At 41.6% G+C, this 24241-nt stretch overlaps 1 protein-coding gene across 1 annotated transcript in view; it reads right to left on the bottom strand.

Annotated features, from left to right (window-relative positions):
- Positions 1-5495: 5495 nt before the first annotated feature.
- The window catches only part of MEDAG (mesenteric estrogen dependent adipogenesis), a 28374-nt gene continuing 9628 nt past the window's right edge, over positions 5496-24241 (bottom strand). The window contains exons 2-5 of the mRNA XM_061628467.1: positions 16896-17005; positions 11692-11804; positions 9867-10152; positions 5496-7866 (exon numbers count right to left, since the gene is read on the bottom strand). Of these exons, the coding sequence (XP_061484451.1) occupies positions 7733-7866; positions 9867-10152; positions 11692-11804; positions 16896-17005 (643 nt within the window). The 3' untranslated portion in view covers positions 5496-7732. The remainder of the gene's footprint in view (positions 7867-9866; positions 10153-11691; positions 11805-16895; positions 17006-24241) is intronic.

Consider the following 24241-nt stretch of genomic DNA (forward strand, 5'->3'; position numbering starts at 1 on the left):
CGGGGCCGCTTGGTTGCCCCGGTGCCAGGCTTGTTATTATGACCAAGGGAGGGAAGCAAGTTACACCCATACTGCCTCACTAGGGCCGTGTGGATGTCAAACGCGGGTGGGCGAGTGCCACTGGGGCGGCCAGAGACAGGCAAAGGGGTCTCGGGCTCTTGGCCCTGCCATGAGAAGAGATTTCTCATGGAACTGGAACAGGTTCAGAAGAGGGCAGCAAGGATGATCGGGACTGGAAGCAAAGTCCTATGAAAGAACTGGCCATGTTTAGCCTGGAGAAGAGAAGACTGAGGGGAGATATGATAGCACTCTTCAAGTACATGAAAGGTTGTCACATAGAGGAGAGCAGGGATCTCTTCTTGATTGTCCAAGAGTGCAGGACACAGAATAATGGGCTCAAGCTGCAGGAAGCCAGATTTCGACTGGACATCAGGAAAAACTTCCTAACTGTTAGAGCTATCCGACACTTGAGGTAGTGGGCTCTCCGACACTTGGGGGGAAAAAAGGGGTGTAAACCCTGAATGCCTAAGGAGGGAGTTTCAATGTATTTATTGTATAAATTCTTTGAAGAAATAGCTTATAGTATAAAACGCCCAACACGTTTCAGCCCATCAAGGGCTTTCATCAGGGGATTATAGTTGCTGAAAACACTATATGCACCGGAGGTGCGAAAGTACAATACTGCAGCATTCAAGTACTTGACGTATAAGCTATTTCTTCAAAGAATTTATACAATAAATACATTGAAACTCCCTCCTTAGGCATTCAGGGTTTACAACCCTTTTTTTTTTTCTGCACGCCATTGAATGCCTTCCACCTTCCTTTCTACTCTCCGACTCCGACACTTGAGGCAGCTAGACAGCCACGTGTTGGGAATGCTTTGATTTGGATTCCTGCATTGAGCAAGGGGTTGGACTCAATGGCCTTATTGTCCCCTTCCAACTCTACTATTCTATGACTTGTGACACCCTAAAGGCAAGCAGATTTGTTGTGGCGGAAGCTTGCATGGATTTTAGAGTCTGCATCTGACGGAATGGGTTCTTTTTAAGCCCACAGCTTCTGCTACAACAAATCTATTATTTATTAAAGGTGCTACATGACTCCTACATGTGTTTGTTGGTGTCTGTTTTTGGTAATAGACATGCCTATTCTTCTGGACTTTGATTCTTCAGATACTTTAGAGCTGCCTGCTTCTGTCATGCACACACACCTGCCATTTTTTTTTGTCTATGTAGGAAATCTAGACTTTGCCTCTAGCCACACAAAATAGGGTGATGATATACATTAGCAGGCTGAAGGTGCCAACTTTTTTTTTTAAGCAGGATTCCTGTTCCTTTAAAAGCTGCATGTAAGGAAGAACTTCTAAAAGCTACAGCTTACTTTTTTTTTGGCTTAGCATGAGGAAGCAATGGTAGGGAAAGCTTCATCTGCTGAATTTTTGTGCTTTCTATGCATCTCTTAAGAGCACTTGAATCCTGCTACAGAAAAAAAATTGTATGTTAAGCAATGGGAAGACTATTTTTGGACGGAAGGTTAAGTAGAAACAAAAATAGTATTGAAAACACTCTTTAATATGCATACTCAGTATGATCATGCCAAAAGTCTGACTTTTCTTTGCATGTTTTCATTCATTCCACTCACAGGATTCCTTTTTCCAAGCATGCAAGCCCAAAATGCTCTAGAAGTCCCATACAGTACAAGTTTAATACAATTGGTGTACATGGATGGCATTTCCACTGTTGAAAACGTTATACTTTGGTAATATAAAAATGGTTTTCAAATACCATGTTATAGAGAAAAAATATTTAAATACCATTCTAGTTACAGAATCCATTGATCTGATTTCAGAGTCATTCGTAATCATGAAAGCTTTCAATTCTGCCATATTGTATTCAGGCTTTTACTATACCACTCCCAGCCCTCTGACCTAACAAGCGTTTGCAGAGTAGTAAACCAAATGGGTTCATCCTTTCAAGATCTTATTTGTAGGAATTGCTGCCAGATGTTATTAGACCAGTCCTAGGCTGGCCTGTCTGCGATACTTATGATGGAGAAAAAGTGGCTTAATTATACATAAATGCTGATATCCAGCAGTACTAATGGGAAATTGCTATGGAGGGGAGGGGAGGGGAGGAGTATAATCAGTGCATGCAGCTGGTGAGTGCTGGCTGGATTACAACCAAAATGGTCCCAATAAGAAAAAAAGCTATCATCATACAGTAGGGCCCCGCTTTACAGCACTTTGCTTTATGGTGCTTCACTAATGCGCCAGTCTCAATTAGACTAAAGCCCCACTCATACAGCGTTTGTTTCGCTTTTACGGCGGTTTTCAGGCATCGCACGCCATTCTATTCAATGAGTTCTGCTTTTCAGTGATTTTTGCTTTTCAGCAAGGGTCCGGAACGTAACCTGCTGTATGAATGGGGCTCTACTATACTTGGAACAATTTGCAGAAATACACAAAAAATTAAGGCAGGGGGAAGAACTTAAGGGAGCAAGAAACCCCATAAACAGCCCAATGAGGATTGAGCATGCTCAGCTGGTGTTGACCACAGAATGCTGAGGGTTTGTTGAGTGGTGGAAACTGGAGGATAGTTAATGGAATATCCTAGTAGAGGGCATGGCTGGCTGGCACTCCAAATAGGAGCACTCCTCCCCCCGGAATGTTTTGCTGCAGAGTTTATGTTCTCTGCAATGTATTGGTCATAAAAGGGCATCCAGCTGCGTTACTGATTTTATATGTAAATAAGACTCTTCAGATTTCTCTATGATGGCAAATCTTGCAGTCTGATCCAATGTGTGGATACTCTGAAGTAAGTCTCATTGAACTTATTCAAGAAAATGTGTGTCAGATTGCAATCCCAAACAATATTTATAATCCGATTCATTACATGTATTTACGGCAGAAACCATGGTTCAAATCAATGTTTCAACATAATTTTCTCTAAATATAATAGAGTTTCAGTTTTTCCAATCACTTTGCCAACAATATTGTAAGCATACATGTTAAAGCTTCGACCCATTTTAAAATGTCTGTTTCCAACTGGACTATCAAAAATACACTGCCATTTTTCATTTTACCGCTACGTATACTTTAAATAATTAATTTGTGTGCAACGGTCTCAATCCACCCCAAATGGTTTTCCTTCCATCCGCTTTATTTGCATAGAGCAGGAATGAGTGAAGGAGTTAGTCTATTTCTTTGTAGATCAGCAAGATTGATACAGCAAAGGCCTCTTGTATCTTAGAGATGTCTCGGCGCTGCCAGGAAAGAATTATGTTCTAGACAGTGTTGCCAGCTCATTTGAAATCCTCATGCCTGACACCTAAAATGTTCAGGTTTTCTTCAGAAGTCACAGATGGAAGTGGGAAGAGAAGGGGGAGACCAGACAACCTCCAATTGCAACTTCTTCTTGCACTTTACTTGCTTTCAGGCTACAGCAGAGGCCACCTACAAAAGTGGCTTGGTGAAAAGTTGCCACAGCCTCAGTACTTTTCCCTAATCTAATTTGAAGTGGTGTAGGATTCCATCTTCTTCACATTCCTGCCAAAAGCAAAACCCCAAACGCTCAGTCTTTCCATTCCAGAAGAAGCAACCTACAGTTTTCCAAAACAGAGTGAAGGAAGCTCCAGAATCTGCTGCTGGTGGAGACAACAATGGCGGGGGGGGGGGGAGGAATTCTGTCTCCTCCAGCCATCTAAAACATTTCCCAACAATTCTACTAGAGATTTGCTAGTCACACTAACTGCTTCTTGTACTACCCTATCAAAAACAGACAGTGCAAAATAAATTTGAATTCTCATGTAGTATGACAATTCAGGCAATCACATTTTGTAATTGCATGGCGGTCACCTAGATTCGTGTACAGATGAGGATTCTCATACCTTTGATAAGGCTGGCTTTCTCGTAACATTAAATCTAGAAGATGTTTTCATGTGATGCAGTGTAAGTCATTGGTTCTTTAACTTAATTTTTCAGAAGCTGTTATGGTAAGAATATAGTAGGGGGATGGGATGGCTAGTTTTAGCCACTTGTTCAGAAAGCATGACAAAGATCTGAGTAATCTGTTTGAAGAAGTGATTCAGCTAGCTATTGCAATATTTCATCTCACCATGGTAAAAACATGTTTGTTTGTTTTTAAAAAGGTCTGCAGTGTATTATATTGCTGTCTGCTACAAGAATACTTGGTTACATAATGAATCAGCTGCTACATTAATCTTGAATAGCCATTGAGACATGTCAACATCCTTGCCGAGTACTGATTAATAAAAGCTGTGATTTTCACAGACAGAATTGAATTCATTATTTAAATTTAGCTTTTGGGGTCATGGTCACTCATCTGCTAGCACAGTGGAGCATGATGCAACTATCTGAAATAGTTTAGGAAAAGAACATTATGCCAACATCTCTGATGCTTTGCAGATGTTCAGAGTTTTGGTTCGATCTTCCTGGGAGTAATAGGAGGTAGAACTTCCCTGTTCTTTCTTTCCAGCATTCAGCTTTGCTATAGCCCATTCTGGCAACAGCCCACCTGTTTGGTGCAGGGCTTGCAGAGGTAGGGTCAAACCAGAACATCCTGGTACTATAGCCAGGCTCAGTTCTGTACCCTCTGCCCTGGCTGATGGGGCTTGCTTGTTGCTACTGGAACCCATGCTATTTTCTTGGCTCCCCTGTGGGCTCCCCTCTACCAGCCAGTTACCTTATCACAGCCCCAACCACTTTCAGGGTAGATGATCACTCATTTGTGAAAAGGGGTAGATGGGATGGGGAACATCACACAAGTTGTTTGAATCCAAAGCACAACTGTATGCATAGCCATGAAATTACATAGCAATATTTGAACCTGTTTTTTTCTGTGTGAAACACTGTGTGCATGTGCATACACTGCTTTTGAAAGCTGTTTCAAAACTAGAATGCCATGTGGCCTGGAGGCTTGCCATCCAACAAACACAAACCTAAAGCCACCATAGAAATGTTAAAATACTTGCTTAGAACTCCAGACCTCAGCCAATGGTTTTGTTTAAGGCCACTTTCTTACTCTAACTTTAATAGGCTCCAGCCTGTAACAGAGCACTTCTGGCAAACTTGGTTACTTATCGCAGGCATGGACAAGTTTGTGAAATCTACTTCTTTTACTAGAATGTGGAGATCCACCAGCTGGAGCCAAATGCAAATAGTGACTTGACAGGTGAAGCTAAGTACCAACTGCACGCTATGTGAGCCACACACCAGCATGGCCTCCATATACAAGCACAATTCTACACTGGAGTTGCTATAGATCAGGATTCTAACAAACCCTAATTCAGCTTTTGTTATTATTGCTACTGCTGAATAGCTGGGAATCAGAAGCCCTTGCTAGTCTACTGCATGTCATCCAGTCCAGTGAGCTACCCTTAGATTCCTTCCACCTGCTCCTGACTTATGGATAAACCCTGCTTTTTACCATTTAATATGTGGCATATACAGATATCTGGAAAAGAAAACCCTGGAGACATTTGTTTAAAAATCTCCCTTTATTGTAAACAGAAGAAATACTAAGGCACTGAACATGTAATCACTTAAAGAGATTGACTAGTAGTATTGAAAATACTCTTTAATATGCATACTCAGTATGATCATGCCTGCCTTTTTTTTTTTGCAGGACTCATTCATTCCACTCACAGGATTCCTTTTTCCAACCATGCAAGCCCAAAATGCTCTAGAAGTCCCATACAGTACACATTTAATACAGTTAGTGTACATGGATGGCATTTCCACTGTTGAAAACATCATACTTTGGTAATATAAAAATTGTTTTCAAATACCATATTATAGAGAAAAAAGGTAAAATGTTTACCATAGGCAGACCTAAAGTTGTCATGTTGCCCACTCAGTGTTGCAAGATAACAAGTACACAGTTTCCAAGAAGTAGTCAGCTTTACTAAGGGGTACTCATAACACACCTTATTCTAAGGTCATTAACATCCAAGGCACAGTCTACAGTTATATATTACAAAATATATTATGTTCATCAATTCCATTGGTGTCTGAAGGGAACAGACATTTTTCCTAATGTATAGCCTGGTGCAGACTGCCCATTTCACTTTGAGGGGGCAACTCCAAGTGTCTGCAAAGTCACACCCCAACTACAGAAATGAATGAGGCAGCCTCCTCCCAAAAGGAAGGTGCAGCTAAGCTCTTGCAACAATTATCAGCATCTTTAATTAGGGGAAATTTTTAGTTTTAAAGAAAATCTACATTTCTCAGGAACAATATGCATCTCCTCATCTGTATAACATTCAAGTACAAGTGAGAAGCAAAACTGGAGTTTCTCAGCCAGTCAATCATATGCCTCCTTGACTAATCATGCTCACATTGCCATATGGTATCATATACATGTGCTGACACCATTAATTTCATTGTAACCAAGTGAGAAATTAAGGAGGATTGATATAGCCTTTTGCACGATATGGAATCATAGGGGCAAGGTGACCCAACATCTGCTTGCTATGATTGAAAACCTACACACATCTCTCACATGTATACATTGATCCCCTGTTATGTGCAAATGCCTTTTTCCAGCAATAATGGGGTTGGAGCAAAGTTAAGAAGCTCCCTTAAGGAACATTATGATGGCAAGTTAAAGACAAGGTGGAAGATACAAAATAGAATCCTGTGGCTTAACTGATTGAACAGGGCTTCGGGGCAAAGCTTTAATGTAGAAAGCAATGCATGTTCCATCTGCCTCAAACAGTGATGATCTTATTTCAATAGTAATAGGTATTTCTATCCAGAACTGGCACAAGCTTGTTTTAAAACACAGCATTTAAAACCTACCCATGATAGGCATATCAGTGTTAAAATTTAATATGAATTGTAGTGCCAGAGGAATATAGCATTTTACAGAGGCTGCAACAAAACTCCAGTGAGTTCATTGAACATTACTTCAGGGAATACAAGAAAAAAAGTAAGTTTTGACATAGTACCAGATTCTCCCAGTAGACTCCTTAAGTGCTTTGGAAGAAAAAAGTGAACAACTTATGGTGCAGATGAGTTCTCTTTTTGGCCTATGGGAAGATGAAGCACAACACACACAAAAAAGCTATTTTGACTTGGGGAGATACAGGAAGCTTGCAATGGACCCAAGAATAGTCTCTCAAACACTTCAAATTGCAGTCAGATTTATCTAGGGCTGCACATCTTTCCAAGCCAAAGCAGCACTACAAATCTGAGCAACAGTGGGCTTCTGAACACCATCTTAAAAGCACTGTCAGATCTTTAAGGTCACTGTTAGCCATTTTTAAAGAATGCAGCAAGTTTAGCTTGTTATACTACATTTCAGGAGCATCAAAAGCACTTTGCATTCCATTCGACTTTCCATTGAAAACAGAGCTAAGCATTGGAGCAATGATAAAATGAACTGGTCACTGCACATGATTGTAGTCACCTTGTAAAATTTGTCATTTAAAACCACTCTAACAATCTAGATTTAACATCAGTGTAATCACTCTAGCTATATGCTGAAGTGTGAACAGCAATAAGAAGAAAGCTCTATCCTCCAGCAAGCTCATAATGCTGAGGGAAGAACTCTGCAAGTACCATTTTAAGAACCAGGAGAGACTTTTCCTGAACCAAAGAAAACAGCTGGAATGCAAGAGCTGGGTAAGATGCAAAAGGAAAACCAAAGTTTTCCTTTCAATAACTTCTTGCATTCTGCAATGAAGACAATTCCACTGTGGTGCATTTCTGCTTTCATGAAAATCTGATTACTATATTTGATCTGTCTTCAGATTCCTGAACCCCTTGAAGTGTCCAAACTATCAACGGGGACTCCGTCCAAGATGATTGGGGTGTCAAGTTGCCATTAAAGACGTCATCTACTGAAGCTGCAAAAAAGTACAAAAAGGAAAATCAGAACATGTGTAAAGAAATAGACCAATGTGCATGTGATCGTTTTGGCTACAAGACTGAGAAACACAGCATTCCATGGAATATAACCTAGCAGGCATGAAAATATCCTATACTAAGGTAATTCCCCAAGAGTCAAACCTTATTTTTAAATAGAAGGTTCTAGTATTGAGTCTTGAAAGTGTTTGTATTTTCAAACAGCTACTGTGGTTATACAAGGACCACTGAGAAACTGGTTCACCCCAAAGGAACAGAAGGACAAGACCAATTAACTAAAGACATAGAGCAGTGGTGAGGACTTCTGGCCAGTGGCCTCATTAGGTGCACAAGGCCATTCTCCCAAAGCCACACCCACCTGCCCCACATCTGATTCATATGTTCGGTCAGATGTGGGGCAGGTAAAAACAAAGCTATAAAAGGAACAATCTGGAGCCTTAAAGTGCACTCCCAGCTGCCAATCTTCCTTGGCTAATGGGGCTTGGTTTTGGTGCCTTTTGAATTTCGCACCAGATGCAAGCCCTACTGGGATTGGTTACACTGATCTTTGTTAAAAGCAGCGTTTGCAGCTGGCACCAGTCACCAGTGGCTGCAAACCCCACTTCTGCAGGAAATCTTCCTTTTCAGCTACAAAGGAAGAAAGGAAAGAATTGGGAATGCATTTAGAGAGCGCTTCCAATTCTGTCCTTTCAAGCTGGGTCACCAGCCAATCATTATGATGTCAGGTGATTCACAGTTGGGCACAATCACCCGCTTGTCTAAGTGGCCTGCAGGGCAGTGAGGGAACCCGCTGACCAGATCCTGTTCCTCACCCACAAAGCACAGCAACCCTCATGACCAACACTTGCAAAGGCAAGCAGTTTCCTGAAGCTGCTAGAAGGGAAAGGGAGATGTGTGAAGGGGTAGACATAGCAAACCAAGGAAAGAGGAGTTTTACAGTGCAATCTTATGCATGTCTAATCAGAAGCAAGACCTATCTCCCAAGTTCAATGGGGCTTCTTTCCAGAAAAACATGTATAGGATTACAACCTAAGATGGGCAACAGAGAGCAAATCTTTAGGGATGACAGCAGCAGTGTCCATGTTGTGGCAAGCTGAATGTTGAGTGGCCAGTGAGGGATATATGGGCCAGGGAAATGTGATGAAATATATGAAGGAGGGTTTTCTATTTAAGCAGCTTCCTGAACACGCGAACAGCGACAGAAGTAGAGTGTTTCAGATCATTAATAAGCACACTTCATCTGAGAAAATGGTTGCTTCCTGTAGCTCACAGATGAAGCATTCTTTATGATATAGCACTGGGGTCTCCAACACAGTGGCGGCTGGTGGCTCCATGTCAGTAGGGCAGTGGAATCCGCTCTGGGTTTTAGTCCAAACTCTGAACCTTGAAAATTCAGACTAAAAACCAGGGCAGAGTCCACTGTCCCACTGACATGAAGCCCCCAGCTGCCACAGCTCCAATGTAACACTCAGAGTTCCCTTGCTGCATGCAGAGGTCCTCTGCCATTCTCATTTTGTATATATTTTGCCATTTATCTTTTTCTCTTTTACCTTGGGCATCACTGGGCTGACTGGAAAACAAAGCGCAGGCCTCCAGCCACCCCATTCTCTTACCTTCCTTTCCCCAGAATATCTATGAACCCCACATGGATCAAAAGACAAGTGGACAAGTGTTTTGCCTGTTTCCTTGCGTATGTGTTACTGTTTTGTGTTTTTTTGGGATTTCTGGTTGCCTGTGACTTTTTTGAGCTCTTAAGGGTGGATCTATTTCTTTTGAGCCTCACCAGTTTTTCTTCTGTGAAATATGTTTTGTTAAGCGCTATGGGGGCAAATATGTCGTTTGGCATTTGGGACTCAAACTAAACCTCCAACTTAGTACTTGGAGTTTAGGTTTCTTCAAATTGAAAGGCTCAAGAAACGATTCAACCATCTTTGTTACTACTGAAAAAAATTCTTTTTTAAAAAACAGGTCATCAACTTACCTCTGGAGGTAACACTGAATTTCCTGTCTGAAAAGCTGTTTGACCGCAGATTTGGTTCACTCATTTTATCCAGAAACTTTGTTATCATCTCTTTCTTCTCTGGATTGGTACTAGACAAATTCAGAACTTTCCCATTCACCAAAACTGTCCTTTTGCTGATCCCAAACCAATAAAAGAAATCAAATAAGGCGTCAGATTTGAACTCATAGGAAAAGCTCAGGCTTTCTTTATTGACCAAATGGGCTCCTGAAGGAAAAAACTTCTTTACCACATCTTGGAAATCAAACTGTACAAAGAAAAGAAAAACAGCTTTATTACCAAGCTTTGTAGCAACAGGGGGAACTTCCTTTACCTCTAGTTATTAAAACCGTGAAAAATGCATCTCCTAACCACATTAATTGTTATAACTTTAAAGGCAGCCTCAGATAGACTAATATTATATCTGACAATGCAGCATGGTAGACACTAGTATATAATCCAGCTCCCTTTACATGTATGGCACTTCTACCACTGGTTTCAATGTTATGAAGGATGGATAGCAAGGATGGATACTATTTTCTGAACAGAAGGATACTAAAAATTGGAGCAACCCCATTTGGCAGCCACCACTGCTATCACTCTTGAAAAGCGGTTAGCCAAAAGAGCAATAAATGCCTTGCTTGAGAGCATCCTGTTTTTACAGAAAGAAAAATTCCTAAGCAACCAACAGTCTGTTTATACTGCTAGCACCCACCAAATTTTGCAGTGACAGAACTGCGTGTAGGAAGACATGCTCTATGCCAAGGCACACTTGAGCAACCTGTAGTTTAACTAAAAGCCACTTTGGAGCAAAATTAATCCCTAGTGCTTTACTCATCCCAAAAGACAACACAGTATTGCTTTGCTCACTTAGCTAGAGTGGTGCAAACAGCAGCTTCATGCTATATGCCATGTATAGCAAGGAGAACAGAGCTAGCATACATGCATCCACGTATAAGAACCCTACTGTCCTCCTAATGTTATTACTTGCTTTTCTAATATAGCCAGTTATACAAGAGCACGATATAAAAGTTTCAGAATCAAGTTAAGGTTAGAGTTACTCCAAGAGCAAACAGTGGTACAGCTAGGTAATTTTAGATCTCGAACTTAGTGGTTTTACAGGAACTGCCCTTTAAGCAACCATGCTTTATGCTTCATCACTACTTCCATTGTACATTCCTAAAATGTTGGGGGGAGGGAACCAAACAGCTTGCCAACACTGATAAAAGAAGAAATTCTGAGCATGTGCAGCTTTGTTTCAAACTCACTTAAAATCATAGCACCATCATAGCTAGGAATAAAATGGAATTTGCTTATGCTGTCCTGATGCTAAACACGTTTAATTGGGAATAAGTGCCATTTTGTTGTAGAAATGGATAATTAATACATTTTGCAGTAAAAAAATAGCATTAGTAACCATGTATATGCCCAGTCGGCCGACTGACTATAAAATATTTTGAAAAATAAGTAAGGATGCTGCGATGACCCAGCCTGGGATCTGTTTGATGCAGCACCCATCCTCTGCTGCTCTCTCGGTGGACATCTGCAAGGCCCCCTCGGCTGAGGAGTCCTTAACTGCACCACAGAGAACAAAGTATCGTTTGTATATTGCAGTACATTAGGTCAAAAGAGCTGACAACATGACACATTCACACTTAATATTATACTCTGGAATTTATGGTGGAAAATTCGAAGTTGATTCAGAAAATATTGCCCTTTATCCATTGTAATCAGTCACAGAGTAGTCACACAGATAGATACTCGAAGATAAAAATCATCTGCAGGCCAAACAATCTGTCTGACTTACCTGCAGTTTATAACTTTCTCCAATCACAGAAGATATTATGTCATTCATGCCATTCTCAATCTGCCTTCTCATCTTTGGGTGCCGGGTATTCACAAGCAAAGCATATGTTTTTTCTAAAAATGGATTTGGAAGTGTTATTTTCTATTAAAACCAGATGTTAGTACCATAAATTGGATGTTGTCCTCAAACCTATACACAAAGTAAGTTGTCTTATCTACCAAGGACTGCGGCAGCAGCACACAAACACATACCCCCCCACACACACAAACAAAGTTAGCAAACATGTAATCATGGTGCACATAATATTGTGTAAAGAGAATATGCACCTTTTTCTGAATTTGTTAATTCACTTTAGGGAGGCATTCTTACAGCTCTCAGTTCTCACAGTATATTTTATATACACAGTCTAACAGGTGTGTCATCTTCTCATATGTTATGAAGTACATCAAAGGTATGTCTTGTTTGCCCACTAATTTTTGTAACATGCAAAGCAGCCCTCTAACAGTTACATTTGATAAGTTACACAGTGTTGTATTCAACCAAGTTTTTTCAGAGGAAGCTCACTGAGATTAATGAACCTAAATTGGTCATGTCCAAGGAATCCATTCAGAATAGGACTAGTGTTAAATAACACCCACAATTAGTGCTGTCACCAGTCTTTAGCACTCTAGGCATAGTGTTTCTTCAAACAGAATTCCACATGGACCTCCAGTGGCTGCATGCAGGAACCAAGCCACTGAAATTGCACACATTCTCTGTTCCCAATCCAGAGGGTCCATACCCACGTCTCCTCACAAACGAGGCTGGTTCACCACCATGGAAATATCCTGTGGTGACCCTTGGAGCTCTGTATTATTCCCAGTGCCATTTACTATCTACCCAGTGTTCCTCAGCCTTGGATTTCCAGATGTTGTTGCACTACAACTGCCATTATCCCCAGTCAGATTAGCCAATGGTCAGGGGTGGTGGGAGCTGTTGTTCATCATCATCTGTGGACCCAATGGTTAAAAAGCATTAATTTATACAGAGCCACATCGTCCATAACTTTGGGTTGGAGTAACAATCAGCTTTATATTTCTTCAAGCACTAAGAAGAAGCCACCTCTATCTTAAATCAGTGTCTGGAAAGTGGAAAAGGTTAAACAACTAAAATCTGGAGAAGATGGAAGCAATGCTGGTGCAGAAACCCAATGCATTTGCATGAGTTTTTACACTTGTTGTAGGGGGAGGTTGTGCTTACACAACTGCAGCAGGTTCAGAGCCTGGGACTTTAAGACCACAGTAAAAGCCCTGTTGGTTCTGACCAAAGGACCATCTACTCCAGCACCCTGTTTTCAGAGGCCTATGGGAAGCCCATAAGCAGGACAGCACTCTCCCCTCTTGTGTTCCCCAGGAACTCATATTAAGGAGCAGTATACACCCAGCTAGCAGCCACTGACAGTCTTGTCCTCTGTGCATTTGTTTACCTCCCTTTTAAAACCCATCCAAATTGGTGGTTATCACTACATGTTGACACAGTAAATTCCCTAGGTTAACTAAGCGTTGTGTGAAGGACAAGCTTTCTCTCAGCCTCACGTTCTTTTAAAAAGCACATTAACTTCTCCTGGGCACCTATTTGTTCCTGGAAGAGTGGGTAGTGGGCAGTGCCTTTCATTAGCTGATCCTTTTCAGAGAAGAGAGATGTATTGCTGTTTTGCCCCCTGCTCTTAGTGACATTTTCCTGGGGACTGTCCTTTACCAAGATGATGACTGTTTTTTGTTTTTAGTTGTTGTTGCTTTTTAGAAATGTTATAATTTTGTTGGTTTGAATTCTTGTAGATTGTGTTGTTTTGATTTGTATTTATGTTTTTCTATTTGTGTGTGAGCCGCCTTGGGGGCCTTTTTGCCGAAAGGCGGCCTAGAAATAAACACTAACATTAACATTAACATTACATAACATTACATAACATTTATTACATAACATTACATTAGCCATACTTATCCACACTTTGGTATCCTCAGTGATTGATTGCTGTAATGCATTTTATGTGGGACTGCTCTTGGAAGCAACACTACTGTAGCAGAATGCTACAACTCACCATCTAGAGCATAAGGTGGCAGGAACATATTCCAGTTTTGGACACACTGGCTACCTGTGCTCTTTCAGGCCCAATTCAAGATACTGGTGCTCACCATTAAAACCCTTCATGACTTGGAACCAACATATCTTACAAGAGATCACCTCTCTGTATGAATCCCCAAACTGGTTAAAATCCTCTGATTGGAACCTGCTCTATTAACACCAAGAGTAAATGAAATCAGTGGCTAGGAATTCTGCAGATGTGCTTAGGTTTTGGAATAACCTCCCAAGACAGATCAGGAGGATGAGCCCCTATCTGATGGGCATCTACAAGACTTGCTTATATCAGGTGGCTTTTGGAGGCCAATTGGATGAGGGACCATTTTACCTTTTATTTCATTTTGTTTGCTGAATTTATATCCCACCTTAACTGCAAGAAGCTCAAGATGGCATACATGGTTCTCCTCTCATTTAATACCCACAACAACCCAGTGAGGTAGGGTAGGCTGGGAGGCAGTGACTGGCCCAAGGTCACCCAATGAGCTTCATGGCTGAGTGGAGATGCAAACCCTAGCCTCCCAGCACCCTAACCACTGTACCACAACTGGCTCTCTTTTGAAGTGTTTCCAATCCCCCCCATTTAAATTTCTTTTGGTTCACTGTATAAGTCCAAGTTTTTGCTCATCTTTAAAATCGTTTTATTGTCGTTTGAGATTAAACAGTCTTAAGTTTACAGAAGGAGACATAAAAATATTAGATTCAGATTCTATAGATTTCTAAGAGGATACTGCAAAATTAGTCATAATTAAATATAGATTAGAACTATAATTAGTGGACTGTGTGTGTCCAAATGCAATTCAATGTGAGCAAGTGTAAAGTTATACATATTGGAGCAAAGCATCTTAATTCCACATACACACTCATGGGATCTGAACTGGCAGTGACTGACAAGGAATGAGACCTTGGAGTCATAGTGGATAGCTCAATGAAGATGTCGATCCAGTGTGCAGCAGCTGTGAAAAAGGCAAATTCTATGCTAGGAATCATTAGAAAGGATATTGAAAATAAAACTGCCAATAATATCATAAAGCGTTTATAAAAATCTGTGGTGCAGCTGCAGTTGGAATACTGTATACCGTTCTGTTTGCCTCACCACAAAAAGGATATTGCAGGACTAGAACAGGTTCAGAAACGGGCAACCAAAATGATCAAGGGAATGGAGCAACATTCCTATGAGGAAAAGTTGCAGCACTTGGGGCTTTTTAGTTTCAAGGCAAGTCAGAGGTGACATGATATAAGCGTATACAATTATACATGGCATGAAAAGAGCAGATAGAGAAGCTTTTCTCCAGGGCCAGCTCCAGGCATGCGGGGCCCCTTGGGCATCGGCTTGCCCTGGCCCCCCGGTGGGTGGGTGGGTGTGCACGCGTGTACACGTGCGACCCCCCCACAGCCCCCCTACCTGTCTAGTCTTTACCATTGCCCTTAATGAAGATGGCGGGCGTGGTTTCCCTAAGGGGAATGAAGCCTCTGCCGCCATCTTTGTTGATGGCACACGTGCGTGCTACGCATGCACATCTCTGCCATCAGCTAAGATGGCGGCAGTGGCTTCAGTACCTTAGGGAAGCTGCGGCCGCCATCTTCATTAAGGGCAATGGTAAAAAGCCAGCTGACAGGTAAGTGGGGGGTGTGGGGGGGCGCGGATTGTGGAAGGGGAGCGGAGGGCCCCTCAGGGGCTCCTGTAGCTCCGGGGCCCTCAGGCCAGTGCCCAACCTGACCGCCCTTTAGAACCGGCCCTGCTTTTCTCCTCTCTCATAACACTAGAACTCATGGACATCCAATGAAGATGAACGCTGGAAGATTCAGGATAGGAAAAGAAAGTACTTCTTCACACAGCACATTGCTGAGCTATGGAACTCATTCCCAGAGGAGGCAGTGATGGCCACCAACTTGGACGGCTTTAAAAGGTTAGGCAAATTCATGGAGGATAACATTATCAAAGGTTACTAGCCACGACGGGTATGCTCTGTCTCCACAGTCAGAGGCAGCATGCTTCTGAATATCAGTTGTTGGAAGCCGCAGGGGTGGGAGAGAGTCCTCTTGTGCTCAGGTCTGGCTTGTGGGCTTCCCATGGGCATCTGGATGGCCACTGTGAGAACAGGGATGCTAGACTAGATGGACCACTGGCCTGATCCAGCAGGCTCAACTTCTTATGCCCTCTAAGGTACATTTCATGTGAGAGTTTCACTTTAAATCAAAGACCCTGATCTAGCTTATTTGTTTAAGTGAAAATTGAAATTTTCAAAGCCCATGAAATGCACTTTATTATTTCAGACATTTATACACTGCTGAATTACTAACATTACTAAGTGGTATGCAAAAAATAAACCATACAGAAAATAACACAATACAAAAGTCATACAAACAAACACTACCTTAAAATGTCTGCTGGAACAAGAAAGTCTTAATCAAATGCCTACAGTTCAGCAAAGATGGTGCCTTTCTAAACTCAGCTGGGGGGGGGGAGTTTCACAGTCTTGGGCCCACAACACTGAGTGCATGGCTTTTAGTAGTTACAAGGCATGAATATGGGTCATGTGGACTCACCAACAGAGATACATGCAGTCTGCTGATTATGCACTACTTTGTTCCAGTCTAGTATTTCATAATGAGCCATGACTAATTTAGACCCAGATTTATGTGTTAATATATTTCTGTAGATTTTGCAGCTCTTATAGTCCTCAAGATGCGGACCTAATTTCAATCAAGCTTTCAAATTAAGCAAAGTACTCATCCATGCAGGGCTCAGCTGCATGGAAACATCTTTGTCCAACCAATTAGCAGCTTGGGATATTACCAGCAACCAAAACCAGTTATTCCATGGTAGAAACATAATTGTACTACAGCAGGAGACATGTTTCACCAATACAAAATCAAACCATCTTTACACGCTTGAGACTACATTATAGATTGAAAGCGCCAGTTTGACAGGGATGTCACAGCACAGTGACAGAGCCAGTTTTCAAACGGCATCACTGAACTGAATTTAACCATGCCAGATTCAAATTCAACCATGGCTCTTCACACCAAGGATCTATTTAGTCAAGCAATTCAGATTTCTTTAAAATAATTTTACTCATACATACCTTTTGAAGAACTATATTTTGTTCTGACATTGAAGAAGAATACCAATGGACGACCCAGTATAGTCTCTCTGTAGTTTTTATAGTCATAGTGGGTGTTAAGTTCTACATACCTGTTCAAGATAACACAATTGTGTTACACATTCTGACTAAGTGAAGAGCAGTATACAGAAATAGTTTTAGCATGCAGTTAAGGCAACCCCTTAAAAGCAAATTCTGCACGACAGGACAGATTTTTATTAAAAAAAAAAAAAGAAATTCTCTAAAATTCAGCCACCAAGAACCTTTAATGTGGGCACAGAGGTAAATGGGGCTGTACAAGATAACCCAAGAGGTAGAAGCAGAAACAAGGTGGCAGGAATAGCTATGGATGACTTCAGAAGAGCAAGGAGAACCAGGAGAACCACTGATGGAGGTCAGATGTGTGCCCAGTCTGTACTAAAGGAACAACAATGTTTGATGTGAAGAGCAGTGTGTCCCCTCTCCAATATTTCTCCCAAGCTTATGGAGAAAGGACACTTGTGTGTACATAGAAAAGGAGAAGAGCCTGCAAACAGGCATCAAACAGGCCTCTTTGGGAAGCTAGTGCCATCTTACCTTTGCCCTGCCTTACAAGCTCAACATAAACCCATCTCCTTGACCTTGCACCTGTTATTGATGCAGGGGCATTTCTGCAGAAGGGGATCATTATGAGGATGCAGAAAAGCCAAGCTAAGTATTCAGTCCACTCCAAACATCCTTCATTGTTTAAGCAGCAATCTGCCATGTCCAATAAAGGGCATCAGACATGGGCGTGACTCTTGATTTGTGGTGTTCGTCAAATATACAAGTCTGCTTTTCATTTTCTGACCTTCTGTATATCTTTCTGAAGGCAGTCAGTAGATTTTCTTATGTATTTTGTTGAACATTTATGTTTCAATTAGGTCTTTAAATGTGGCTTGCTTGCAATATTGCTTCTATGCCAGTTTGGATTTTGCCCCAAACATACAAGGATTGATTAGGCTCACATACTCTAGCACAGCCTTCCCCTAACCAGTGCCCTCCAGACATTTTTGGACTACAGCTCTCATCATCCCTAAACACAGACCATGCTGACTGGGACTGATGGGAGTTGGCGTCAAAAGCATCTGAAGGGCACCAGGTTGGAAAAGGCTGCTATACCAGATTTACTGAGTTTGCTAAATAAATGAATAAGAAACTGTTTCTTTGCAGTATTGCCAGTACTTTGCTTAAATTTGCCAGTCTCATCTGGCAGAGAATTAGAAAACAGTAGGTGTGAGTTTGGGGTTGCAAGAATTTGTTTTACAAAGTCCTGCCCCAACATGGGCCAGATCCTGAGCTCCCTGCATTTCCTGTGGGCCACTCGACAGGTAGGCCACCCTGACAACCACATGATAACACTTTGGTATCAGGTGACTTAACTTCAAAGGAAAGAATCAGGAGTACATTTTCCTTTGCAGGTGCAGCTTGAATCAAGTTGTGTCTGAATGATCCCTGCCACAAGCAGGGCTTGCATTTGGAGGTGAATTCTGATCAGAAGCTCACAAGTGAAGCCAATCCCAGCAGGCTTGCATTTGGTGCTGAGTTTGAAAGGCAGCGAGGAACAATCAGGAGTTGTTCCTTTGCAGCCACGGCTTTACCTGCACCACACTTGACATCAGATGCAACAACTACATGGACACGCATGGGGGAAAAGGGCTTTGCCAGCCAATTTGAGACCCCTGGAGGACTTAATTTGGCCCATGGGCAGGAAATTTCCCCTGCCTGGTGTAAACCATGGGATCCCATCTCTTTCCTAGAACACCTAGAACCAAAAAGTAGTAATTTGAGGTTTTAAAAAAATATTAAGTTTTCCTCCTTCCCCTCTAGAAAAGGACAATACAATTACTTGCATTGGGTTTTGGGGCAGCATGTTCTAGTTTGTTCCGGGTCTTATAACAACCTCAATAAATCAATCTTTTACAGAGCAATATAAAATATACCAGCAAATAAGCTACTGCTTGAATTAACTTGTGCTCTCATACAAGACAGAGGTTAGCTTACCAATCAAGCTTTTCTATTATTTTGCTTTCACTACCCTCCCTCTAAATGGAATTCAGTTTGACTGATTTGTTCTATTTCACAATCTTGGTTTAAGAAACTATTATTTTTGAAGTAGCCAGTCCATTTAATCAGGCAGGAATCACCACATCTCCTGTTTTGAACACTATCCTTTTTCAGCACAGCAATTTGTTAAAGAAAAAACAGCATCATAAAAAAGAAGAATATTACACATGGTTAAGGATGTGTCACCTTTTCCTTTTATGAAGCCATGTTTCTGAAGCTTTTAGCCTTCCTCTTCTACTGAGAGAGAGTTGCATTAGAACTTTAATTAGACCAAAATCTTCAAATCGCTTACTCTGGCATAGGCTCAGCAAAGTAAAAAGAATAACTCAAGAACTTACTGCTTATAAGTCTCTGGAAATCTGATTCAGGGCCAAGGCTAAAATGCTCATTCCTGAAACCATGAAACTTGGCATCCATTATCATTAAGCAAGTCTCTCTCACCATTTCACAACAGCATTTTAGGGAAAGACAGCAATAGAATTCTGAGTGTCTACACCATTTGTGCAGCAAGCTTAAATTTGATTAGCATAAGCTTAACAAGGATATTTGGTTAGAAGCGATCTCTGATGGTTTTCAAAACGGATAACACATTTAAGCCTCTTTTATTCCACTGTGCTATAAGAAGGTAGAGGCATATAAGAAGGTAGAATATTAGCAACAGAAATGTCAAGGCAAGAGTGCCAAACAGGGTTATCTGGGCCCTGTATACTGTATCCAGATTGGGCCTTTTGTTGCACTCACAAAAGATGACACAGCTTTGCATAAAATTTGCATATACTTTATGCCCAAAAACAAATTAGGGGCCACACACAAGTAATATGATGCCCAAATGACAGAATGTCAATTGGTGAAACTTTCCTCATAACTGTAGTTCCATACAGAAAAGGCTTACCCCATTTAATTACTGCCTCCCACATTGTTAAAGGCACAAGAACACGCCACTCCTCCAATGCCAACCCTAAACAATGCAAAGAACTCGAGTTTCATGAGTTATAAGTGAGTTATGTTACTCCAAGTCTTTCATCAGCTGATCTTAGGTCAGCAATACTACATTCAGTACAAGACCATGCATGGTATTTTAGATGTAGGGAGTAAAATGTGATTTAAGATTTACAGCTATTTTTATTTATTTATTTATTTATTATTTGATGTATATCTCACCCTTCCTCCCAGTAGGAGACCAGGGCTTCAAATAAAAGCACTAAAACACTTTAAAATGTCATAGAAACAGACTTCAATATATATTAAAATAAAACATTTTTAAAACAACTTTAAAACATATTTTTTTTAAAAAAGAAAAAAGGTTTAAAAACATATTAAAAGCAATTCCAACACAGACGCAGACTGGGATAAGGTCTCAACTTAAAAGGCTTGTTGAAAGCGGAAAGTCTTCAGTAGGCGCCAAAAAGATAACAGAGATAGCACCTGTCTAATATTTAAGGGAAGGGAATTCCAAAGGGTAGGTACCACTACACTAAAGGTGTGTTTCCTATGTTGTGCAGAATGGACCTTCTGATAAGATGGTATCTGCAGGAGGCCCTCTCCTGCACAGCGCATTGATCATCTGGGTATATAAAGGATAAGATGGTCTTTCAGGTATCCTGGTCCCAACCTGTATAGGGCTTTGTATACCAAAACTAGAAACTTGAACTTAGCCCGGTAGCTAATAGGTAGCCAGTACAATTCTTTCAACAGCGAGGTGACATGTTGGTGATACCCTGCCCCAGTGAGCAGTCTCACCACCGCCTTTTGCACCAACTGCAGCTTCCAGACCAACATACAGCGCATGACAGTAATCCAGCCTGGAGTTTACCACTGCATGGACAACAGTGGTCATGCTATCCTGGTCCAGAAACGGCTACAGCTGTCTTACCATCCGAAGCTGGTAAAAGGCACTCCTAGCCACTGAGGTCACCTGGGCCTCTAGTGACAAAGATGGATCCAGGAGCACCCCCAGACTATGGACTGCTCTTTCAGAGGGAGTATGATCCCATCCAAAGCAGGCAACTGAGCAATTATCTGAACTTGGGAACCACCAACCCACAGCGTCTCCGTCTTGCTAGGATTCAGGCTCAGTTTATTGGCGCTCATCCAGCCCACCACCGAGTCCAGGCAGCGGTCCAGGGCTTGCACAGCCTCTCCTGATCTGAATTCTGTTCAGATTCTCATGCTTGGATAAATTCAAGATTTAAATTGCTAAAAATCAAGCAGTGTATTCATTTGTTGTGGTTATTATTTGTTGTTATGCACCTTCAAGTCGATTATGACTTATGGCAACCCTATGAATCAGCAACCTCCAAGAGCATCTGTCGTGAACCACCCTGTTCAGATCTTGTAAGTTCAGGTCTGTGGCTTCCTGTATGGAATCAATCCATCTGTTGCTTGGCCTTCATCTTTTATAACTACAGCAATTTTTCCTTTTATTTTGAGCATCTTTGTACTACAAAGGTATATGTTTTTTCTGCACCCACCCTCTGCAAATTAATACAGCTCCAAGGTTTCAACCAATTGTAATCTGGCCTGGTTATTGCATGTTTAGATGCCTAGTTTTCAATGAAGCTTACTGAGGCTGGTGTGCTCAAGGGACCCTTTTCACCATAAATCCTTTTCTGATACTTCTTCACAAGAAAGCTAGGCTGCACTCCTGTACCCACTTACCTCGGAGTAAACCCTATTAAACACAAAGATACTTACGCCTGAATGGACATGTATACCACTGTACTGTAAATTAACTATACAGGGAATTCTTAATGATTTTATATCCTGCCTGCGCAGCAGGAGACACGCCTACAGCTCTTTGCAAAGTTTTCACATTTTGCATTTGCCTTTTTTGGGGCAAATAATGTCTAGAGAGTACCTGATCTCAAATTATGGAGATTCTGAGGATTATTATTATTATTTATTAGATTTATATCCTGCCCTTCCTCCCAGTAGGAGCCCAGGGCAGCAAACAAAAGCACTAAAAGCACTTTAACACATCTATAAAAAATGGACTTTAAAATATATTAAAACAAAACCACCATTAAGAACATAAGAAGGGCCTGCTGGATCAGGCCAGTGGCCCATCTAGTCCAGCATCCTGTTCTCACAGTGGCCAACCAGGTGCCTGGGGGAAGCCCGTAAGCAGGACCCGGGTGCAAGAACACTCTCCCCTCCTGAGGCTTCCGGCAACTGGTTTTCAGAAGCATGCTGCCTCTGACTAGGGTGGCAGAGCACAGCCATCATGGCTAGTAGCCATTGATAGCCCTGTCCTCCATGAATTGGTCTAATCTTCTTTTAAAGCCGTCCAAGCTGGTGGCCATTACTGCATCTTGTGGGAGCAAATTCCATAGTTTAACTATGCGCTGAGTAAAGAAGTACTTCCTTTTGTCTGTCCTGAATCTTCCAACATTCAGCTTCTTTGGATGTCCCCGAGTTCTAGTATTATGAGAGAGGGAGAAGAACTTTTCTCTACCCACTTTCTCAATGCCATGCATAATTTTATACACTTCTATCATGTCTCCTCTGACCCGCCTTTTCTCTAAACTAAAAAGCCCCAAATGCTGCAACCTTTCCTCGTAAGGGAGTTGCTCCATCCCCTTGATCATTCTGGTTGCCCTCTTCTGAACCTTTTCCAACTCTATAATATCCTTTTTGAGATGAGGCGACCAGAACTGCACACAGTATTCCAAATGCGGACGCACCATAGATTTATACAACGGCATTATGATATCGGCTGCTTTATTTTCAATACCTTTCCTAATTATCGCTAGCATGGAATTTGCCTTTTTCACAGCTGCCGCACACTGGGTCGACATTTTCATCGTGCTGTCCACTACAACCCCGAGGTCTCTCTCCTGGTCGGTCACCGCCAATTCAGACCCCATGAGCGTATATGTGAAATTCAGATTTTTTGCTCCAATATGTATAATTTTACACTTGTTTATATTGAATTGCATTTGCCATTTTTCCGCCCATTCACTCAGTTTGGAGAGGTCTTTTTGGAGCTCTTCGCAATCCCTTTCTGTTTTAACAGCCCTGAACAATTTAGTGTCATCAGCAAACTTGGCCACTTGACTGCTCACTCCTAATTCTAGGTCATTAATGAACAAGTTGAAAAATACAGGTCCCAATACAGATCCTTGAGGGACTCCACTTTCTACAGCCCTCCATTGGGAGAACTGTCTGTTTATTCTTACTCTCTGCTTTCTGCTTCTTAACCAATTCCTTATCCACAAGAGGACCTCTCCTCTTATTCCATGACTGCTAAGCTTCCTCAGAAGCCTTTGGTGAGGTACCTTGTCAAACACTTTTTGAAAGTCTAAGTACACTATGTCCACTGGATCACCTCTATCTATATGCTTGTTGACACTCTCAAAGAATTCTAATAGGTTACTGAGACAGGACTTTCCCTTGCAGAAGCCATGCTGGCTCTGCTTCAGCAAGGCTTGTTCTATGTGGTTAGTTAATCTAGCTTTAATAATACTTTCTACCAGTTTTCCAGGGACAGAAGTTAAGCTAACTGGCCTGTAATTTCCGGGATCCCCTCTGGATCCCTTTTTGAAGATTGGCGTTACATTTGCCACTTTCCAGTCCTCAGGCACGGAGGAGGACTCGAGGGACAAGTTACATATTTTAGTTAGCAGATCAGCAATTTCACCTTTGAGTTCTTTGAGAACTCTCGGGTGGATGCCATCCAGGCCTGGTGATTTGTCAGTTTTTATATTGTCCATTAAGCCTAGAACTTCCTCTCTAGTTACCACTATTTGTCTCAGTCCCTTCCTGCAAATGTTAGTTCAGGTTCAGGGATCTGCCCTGTATCTTCCACTGAAGACAGATGCAAAGAATTCATTTAGCTTCTCTGCAATCTCTGTATCGTTCTTTAGTACACCTCTGACTCCCTTATCATCCAAGGGTCCAATCGCCTCCCTAGATGGTCTCCTGCTTTGAATGTATTTATAGAATTTTTTGTTGTTGGTTTTTATGTTCTTAGCAATGTGCTCCTCAAATTCTTTTTTAGCATCCCTTATTGTCTTCTTGCATTTCTTTTGCCAGAGTTTGTGTTCTTTTTTATTTTCTTCATTCGGACAAGACTTCCATTTTCTGAAGGAAGACTTTTTGCCTCTAAGAGCTTCCTTGACTTTGCTCGTTAACCATGCTGGCATCTTCTTGGCCCTGGCAGTACCTTTTCTGATCTGCGGTATGCACTCCAGTTGAGCTTCTAATATAGTGTTTTTAAACAACTTCCAAGCATTTTCGAGTAA

This window comes from Rhineura floridana, chromosome 5 (genome assembly GCF_030035675.1).
Source record: "Rhineura floridana isolate rRhiFlo1 chromosome 5, rRhiFlo1.hap2, whole genome shotgun sequence".
Classification (NCBI taxonomy): domain Eukaryota; kingdom Metazoa; phylum Chordata; class Lepidosauria; order Squamata; family Rhineuridae; genus Rhineura; species Rhineura floridana.